This window comes from Paramisgurnus dabryanus, chromosome 12, assembly GCF_030506205.2.
Source record: "Paramisgurnus dabryanus chromosome 12, PD_genome_1.1, whole genome shotgun sequence".
NCBI classification, from domain to species: Eukaryota; Metazoa; Chordata; class Actinopteri; order Cypriniformes; family Cobitidae; genus Paramisgurnus; species Paramisgurnus dabryanus.
Genome location: NC_133348.1, coordinates 35,223,424 through 35,231,296, shown reverse-complemented (window position 1 = coordinate 35,231,296; position 7,873 = coordinate 35,223,424). Strand labels below are relative to the sequence as shown.

The 7,873-nt window shown below is 38.0% G+C and overlaps 1 protein-coding gene across 1 annotated transcript in view; it reads left to right on the top strand.

Annotated features, from left to right (window-relative positions):
* Nucleotides 1–382: 382 nt before the first annotated feature.
* Nucleotides 383–7,873, top strand: part of LOC135745481 (apolipoprotein B-100-like) — a 58,919-nt gene continuing 51,428 nt past the window's right edge. Inside the window, 20 exon segments of the mRNA XM_073816318.1 lie at nucleotides 383–671; nucleotides 894–932; nucleotides 1,477–1,589; nucleotides 1,771–1,916; nucleotides 2,426–2,570; nucleotides 2,982–3,134; nucleotides 3,571–3,695; nucleotides 3,779–3,864; nucleotides 3,979–4,423; nucleotides 4,663–4,780; nucleotides 4,871–5,017; nucleotides 5,155–5,366; nucleotides 5,449–5,677; nucleotides 5,765–5,944; nucleotides 6,065–6,268; nucleotides 6,416–6,580; nucleotides 6,701–6,906; nucleotides 7,023–7,196; nucleotides 7,271–7,395; nucleotides 7,524–7,725. Coding sequence (XP_073672419.1) covers nucleotides 617–671; nucleotides 894–932; nucleotides 1,477–1,589; nucleotides 1,771–1,916; nucleotides 2,426–2,570; nucleotides 2,982–3,134; nucleotides 3,571–3,695; nucleotides 3,779–3,864; nucleotides 3,979–4,423; nucleotides 4,663–4,780; nucleotides 4,871–5,017; nucleotides 5,155–5,366; nucleotides 5,449–5,677; nucleotides 5,765–5,944; nucleotides 6,065–6,268; nucleotides 6,416–6,580; nucleotides 6,701–6,906; nucleotides 7,023–7,196; nucleotides 7,271–7,395; nucleotides 7,524–7,725 — 3,269 coding nt within the window. The 5' untranslated portion in view covers nucleotides 383–616.

Here is a 7,873-nt window from a genome sequence, read left to right as displayed (position 1 = left end):
AATTGCAAAACCTTTTTTGTTTTAATTTGATAAATATTTTATTAATATGCAGGGCAAACACAATTTTGCTCTGCAGACATTTCAAAACCCATCAGCCCTTTGATGTGTTATTATGATATAATCTATCCTGCTGTGTGCTTTATCGTCTGTTCAGATGTGAAAGATGCATGTATTTATTTATATATCAACCATGATGATTTTCTTTGTTCAAAATTGTTTGAGAATATCCAGTAAATAGATTTTTTTTATCTAAAAACCTTAACAAAATGTACTTTTCTGGTCTACATCCCGAAAAACAACCTTTGGCCTTTGCCAGATTTTACGTGAAAGACAACAAAAATCAATCAAGCAGGGGTACTAAAGGCTATAGCTGCTGTCGGCCCGATGCAATCAGTGAGTTTCATCAGTCCCATTGCTGACGGGCAAGTCTTGGGTGTTGTTTATGAAACAGTCTTTGCCTTTGGCCTGCCACACTGGCTGGTGGAACTTTGAACCTGTTGCAACCTTTGTTTAACCCCCCAAGATGTCTGAGTATAAAAGGTGTTGATATAGGAGCTGCATCAGTCTCTGTCTGGAGGAGGACTCGCTTTAGTCCTTGAGCTTCTTCTGACCCAACATGGGCAACTTGAAGCTCTGTCTGGTGCTGCTACTTGGCACTTGTGCCTTGGCCCGTGAGTATCATATTACATTCTGCTCTGTAGATATAACAAAAACACTCCATCCTGTTTCATTTTTATTGCATATTATTTTGCCATTTTACTAAGATTTAATCTCAGCATTTTGTGTTTGTGGTCAGGCGTATTACACATTTATTTAAATTTGTATTTATTATTTACTTTAGTTTTAATAATAAAAAACAAATATATTGTAAAATACTTTTCTGTCACCTGCAGAGCAAGAAACTGAGTCTAATTCTCATCCAGAATGTCATCGTAAGTTTAATTACATTTTCTATTAATGTTTTATTAATGTTATCTGTATTATAAACCCAGACTTTCAAACATATAAAAGCACCCATACTTTGTATTTTTACCCTTTACCTACTGGACTTATTGTACCTTTGTTGTTGTCAGTTACTTTGGACCTGCAATAAATTACATCAACTAGGCCTGTCATGTACTCTGAGTCAAGATGTCAGAGTCCAAATGTCTTAATACCTATTGTGATTAGATAATACAATACAATGTGATACAGTTTATATGATGCGTCACTGCATACTTAAAACCATATTAAATCAAGATAAACGTACCTAATAACAATATTCACAGTGTTACGAGACATAATACAATAATGTTAAAGACATATTCTCTGAACAGATATCTGACATTTTCGTTCCTTAATAGATTAAACTTGCTTTTAATATGTTAAGGGATTTTTTCTTAAAAAACAAAACAAGATAATACTTTAAAAAATAAATGATTATAATGTTTCAGATATTTCATTGTTGCATTTAACTTGTGTATTTTTTCTCTTCAGTATCTAAAAGATTTAAGATCTACAAAAAATATACATATAAGTATGAAGCAGAGATCCAGAATGGTGTCAAAGGGACAACCCCTCTCAAGAATGGCCCTAAAGTCTCCTGCAAGGTACAATTACATTTAAAAGTCACACTTCAAGCTTCTGAACGCCTTGGTTTTTCCTTTTTTGACCCAACGCTGGGTTGAAAATAACCCAACATTTTTTACAGTGTATACACGACTGGTCTACATGTTTTTGTAGTACTAGATTTCCTTCCTGTTAATAATAAATCTAAACTATCTGATCTAGGTTGAGATTGATGTACCTCAGGCATGCAGCTTTCAGCTCCGTACCAGCGAGTGCTCTCTGTCTGAGATAATAGATGTGAGTTCGGATGGGACGCCCATCTATGAACCTGTTGCTGATGCCCAGAACTTCCAAACTGCCATGGAGAAGTATGTTTAACGGTTACTTCACAGTAACTTAAAGCTGATAACTCTAGATTTGCAAATCTGTTTGAAAATTAAGTATGTTTAAAATGACTACAGCAACTCAGAAGCGCAAGCAACCTGTAGAAATTAAATTTTAAAGTGAAGATTTTTCAGGCTGGATTCACACTGTCTCATAATTTCCCAACAAATACCAGCATTTTAAACATGATAAAGTTTGCTGTTGTGTTAAGAACGGTTGTAAACAAATATAAAATGTCCACACTGCCACATCACACTAATAGGGTTCTGGCTAGAAGGGATACTGCAATATCCAGAGGAGTGCTTCTTTATTCCAAACCTAAATCCAACATTTCACAGGATTTTAGCCATACAATCATTGTTTTTTGTGGACAGTGAGACTTTAAGTCTCCATTTTAAAATAAACTGATATTAAAAGTGATCTGAATTCGTCCTTAAGCCACAATTTACAACAACCACGCATGGGTTTAACAGCAATTTTTGTCTTTGAAAAGGAATGTACTGAAGTTCGTAGTTGAAGGTGAGACCGATGTGACACTTTACTCCGATGGTGAGGATACCAACATCCTAAACTTCAAGAGGGGTATAATCTCCACTCTGGTTGTGCCTGTCATGGAGAAAGAGCAGACCAAAGACATGGTACAAAACCAACGTTATCTTTTTTTATAAGTCTTAATCTATAATGGTATATATGCTTTATCAAACATTGTACAGGTCAGATTAACTTAATTTGCATCTTATGTAATGCCAATATTAGCACCAGCTTAATAACTGAGCAGATAAGATCATATTCTTATCGGGAATAATAAATTCCACTCAAGAACATCTTGACCCATGCAAACTTCATAATACGATAACATTACCTGTACATTGTCCCTAATTAAATACTGTCAGTGTTTGGATTTAACTGTCAGATCCAAATAGTGCAAAATCTTTTGTGTAATGCAAGATAATCGATAAGTACCTATTTAATAAGTGAAAGTAGATTTTTAGGTCTTTCTTAAAATGTTTGCTCTTCTTGATTTCCCTTTTGTTATTTCATTAATTTAGGCAACTGTCCATGGAATCTGTGCCACTGAGGTCAAGGTCAATAACAAGGAAGATATTGCCACTGATGTCACCATCACCAGGGATCTGTCAGGATGTGATCTTTTCAAAACCCAAAGAAGCCACTCTAGCCCTCTTGCAATTGTCACTGGTTTGGTAAGGCATTAACACAGCATTAAACTTTATATGTGAACCCGGCCTGGGACAACTCAGCAAGTCATATTTTGTAATTTACTATTTTCTACATATAAACGTCCAACATAATTTAAAGAACATTTTGTGAAAACATAACCTTGATATCTGTAATATCGAAATCAAACTTTGATGCTCATAATCTCATTATTAGATTATAAGACTTTAGCCTGGATTTTTGGCAGTTGGCAAAGGGGATAAACCTATTAAACTTATTACTAAATATATTTAAACAGTTGGTTAGGGATTGGGCAAGTTATCATTAATCAAAATTGTCAAATGCATAATATCACATAGATGGCTTAGATTGGTCTATGCCTCCTGACCCAAAAACAAATAACAATAAAATATTTTAATTATATAACATGATATTTTTTAAGCTATATCTGTTTGTCCACAGCAATACCCTCTGTCCAAGCTGATTGACAGCACCCAGTCCTGCACATACAAGTTTGACAACCAGAAACAGCACATGACTTCAGCTGCATGCATGGAGAAACACATCTTCCTTCCCTTCTCTTACCAGTGGGTCATACTGACATTTGCAAATTCAATTTGGGTTTATAAATTGAATATATGTCAATTAAATTTCCATTCTCTCTCTGCAGGAAAGAGTATGGTATCTCTTCGCTTGTGAAGCAAACCCTAACTCTTCAAGGAACCAGCAAGATCAACGACAGAGTTTTTGCTATCAGTAAGTTTTTCTCTTTCTATGTAAATCTATTGGTTAGGGATTTTTCATCAATTTCACTATAAGAATTCCTAACATATAAACTGCATATCACATCATCTTCCATCTTTTATACAGATTCTATTGACAGCAAATCCTTGGCACTGGAAGCTGTGGAAGAAAAAGCTAGAATCCAGACCTCTGATGCTTTGATGATGTTGTTCAGAGACCTGAAAACCATGCATGAACACCACAACCAGAGGGCCAGCACCTTCCAGAAGCTGGTATCTGAGCTCCGCAGCCTGGAAGTTGAAGTTCTGAAAGAGGCAACCGCTCAAATGGTTGAGGAGGACAAATTCTTGACCTGGCAGGCCCTGACCCAGTGTGGCACCCCAGAGTGTGTAAGTTCCATGCTCAGTATCCTGAAGACGATGGAACCCGATGCCATTGAGGTAGATGCCGCAGTCTATGCTCTGGGAATGATGCACAGCCCAACTGGCCTCCTGGTGAAAGACGTACTTGAGATTGCCCAGACCAAGAAGAGCAAACCAATCATGTATGCTCTCAGCAATGTCGTAAGAAGGTGAGTAAATTCTTCCTAGGAACCTAGTGAGAAGCACTCACAAATAAAACCAAATAAAATTTAAGATGGTTGACCGATATGGTCTTTCTAGCGAAGTTGGTTGACCAAGCAAGTAGTCTTTCTGTTTAAGCTGGTTAGGCGACAAGCACACCAGCATCCAAACCTGGTACCTGGCTATGCTGGTCTTGCTTTACAAATCCAAAATATATGTACATGTGTGTGGTATATTAATTTTCTAGGCACTTCGAAGCTGAGGGTAAGCTCACCCCTGAGATTCTTGAGGTATACAACTTTTTCACCTCCATCCTTGGTGCTGACTGTGCTGGAGAGAAGGAACTGACCTACCTGACCCTAAGGGTGTGTATTCTTGAGCATCTTCCCTCTCAAACCTTTTCCCAATTCATACATTCCAGAAAATAATCTCTTATTTCAATCTGCCTTAATTAGGTTGTTGGAAACATGGGCGAGGCTATGGAAGCAGTTGATCCAAACATTAAAAACATGCTGCTCAAGTGCATGAGACAGCCTACCACCACTCTGTCAGTCCAGCTGGCTGCTATCCAGGCTTTCAGACGCATGTCTGTGACTCCTGATGTAGGTGTCACCCGATATTATGAATTTCCTTAAAAAACAACCAATTGTGTTCTACTGCAAATATGGCAGATTTAGGTCTTAGGTTCTATGGAAATATTTTAATAAGAATATCAAAACTCCAAAATCTTTTTCCTCAGATCCGTTCCAACATCCAGAGAGTTGCCCTTTATGGCAAAGGTGCTGTTCAGAAAAGACTGGCCGCATATCTCATTTTGATGAAAAAGCCTGAGGCAAGCGACATAGAAGTTGTGAAAAAGATCCTTACCCAGGATCCGAACGTACAAGTCAAGTCCTTTGTGGCTTCCCATGTCTACAACATTGTTCACTCTAAAGACCCTGAAATTCAAGAGTATGTATTTTGCTTATTTGTCGGTTATTTTTTTAGAATACTCATTATCCTTTCCTCAACACTATAATTTTTCTCTTCCCAGGTTGGGCAAGAAAATAATCGAGGTCATGCAGGAGAATGAAGTGCTTACCCATTCCAACTACACTCAGCTTTCTCGTAACTACAAGATGGACGCATTTATGCCAGGAAAGGAGGCTATGGGCTCCATCACGCAGGGCAGCATCATCTTTGATCCCAGCAGCCAACTCCCCAGAGAAGTTATGTTGGAGACAACTCTTAAGGCATTTGGTTTTAGCCTTGACTTCATAGAGGTGGGATACTACTTTAATAGTAGTGAAGAATTCAAGATCCCAATTGTTGTTATTCGGTTTATTTATTTGTACTTTCTTTTATATCAGTTTGGCATGGAGGGTAAAGGATTTGAGCCAACTGTTGAGACTATCTTTGGAAGCAATGGGTTCTTCCCTGACACCATTTCCAAGGCCATGTACTGGGCTGGGAACAAGATGCCAAATAAAATCAATGAGATTCTGCAGGAGTGGGTTGAGCCTCTGAGAACAGAAAAAACTAAGAGACAGGTAGCGTTATCTATTACTTACTCCAACTATAATTACAGATATTTTATTACTGATGTTTGGTGCAAGTACAGTATCAAAGGATGGCAATTACTTGAATACTGTTATAATTCTCTTTGACAGGTTCCTGAAAACATTGTAAGGGAAATGGTGCGCAACTTCAACAAGCTTGTTAAAGACCTGTACAACCAGGACTCACCAGAAGCCATTGCCTACTTGAGGATCATGGGAAATGAGCTGGGATACATCAAGGGCACAAATGAACTGTCGGCTATTGTGGACAGGATGGTCACATACATTCAGGCCCTCAAGTACTCACCTGCTTTGGTATGTTCATACATTTTCACATACATATGTTTACTCGATCTTGTATATGGAACAACTTCATATCCAAAATCATGGCATGTTTACAATTTGCTAAGTGATATCCTAAGTATAGTATAGCAAAGTATATATACTTCTCTTTCAATTCAGATTACAAAGGCCCTGATGTCTGGAGATCAGAACATCTTTGCTCACTACATCTTTATGGATAATGAGTTCTCCCTGCCAACCTCTTCTGGTTTCCCACTGAAGTTCGCTATGTCTGGAACCTTTGCACCTGGAGTAAAGGGTGGTCTGCAGATGAAACCTGGCAAGGTATTAAAACAAGTAGCTGATTACAATTTGATCAGATGATAATTGGTGTATATGTCTGTTACATAATCTTGTGTTCGACATTTGCACAAGAAAAACTCACTGATTGTTTTTATTTCACAGCATGAACTGTCTTTCTCACCTTCAATTGGAGTACAATTTGTCACCCATATGGGAATCCACATTCCCAAGTTTGTTGTCTCTGCTGTGGAAATGCACACTACCATGTTCCATGAAAGCTCTCTTAATGCCAAGATCACCATGGGCAATGGTCAAATAAAGTTGTCTATCCCTGCACCCAAGGGTACTACTCAACTCTTTAGGGCCAGGTAGATTTGCGTAATTTGTTATCTGAAACCTAATTTCATCTTTATTTCAAAATCTAAAGTAAATGTACAGACACATCAAAAATGTAATGGAAAACCTCTTGTATTTTTTTAAACAGCAACAAGCTAGTGATGGTTTCCAACTCCCTGGTCAGAGTTGTGCCTGAAACAGGCGACAGATCCGCCTTAGTGAATTGCAGTCCTCTAATTTCTGGCATCAAGTACTGCAGTAGTTTATCTTTCTCAGGAGCAAGACCAGATTCTCCATACTTTCCGCTCAATGGAGAGTCCAGGTAGGAGTACTCCATGTATTTTAAACATTTTGCAATGCATCACACGTTATACTAACGCCGTTGCCTGCTCACAGTTTTGCTGTGGAAATCCAACCCACCGGTGCAGTCACTGAGTACACAGCAACCTTTGCCTATGAGGTCTTGAACAAGGAAGGTGGCAACAAGGTTGATTCGCTGAAAATGATTCTGAGCACAGAAGGCATGTCTATTTAACTTTGTAACTCATGATGCTACAAAATTTCAAATTACAGCTATGGCACAGCAGTGCACATAGAGTTCCCTGAGTTTCAGGTAAATACATTTTTTTTCTGTGTTCTCATCATAAAGGTGCTGATCCCACTGAGGCAACTGCCACTGTCAAGTACAACCGCAACAAGAATATGTTAACCACCAGCATTGAAATCCCTGACTATGATGTTGAGGCCGGAATTAATGTTGGTTTTGCTGAAAGCTCTTCTGATGAAAAGAAGGTCATCTTTGAAATCACCAACAAAAATATTCCCCAGCTTTCTCTCATTGGTCGTGCCAAGTAAGCACACATCACATTTTTATGTTATGATGCTAATAGATCATTGCATGCATCTCTGACACAACATTTATTCATTCATTCTGAATGTAAGAACCATACCAGGCTTTACAAATTGACAAATTATGAAATGTGTGAAATGTAAGTTTTT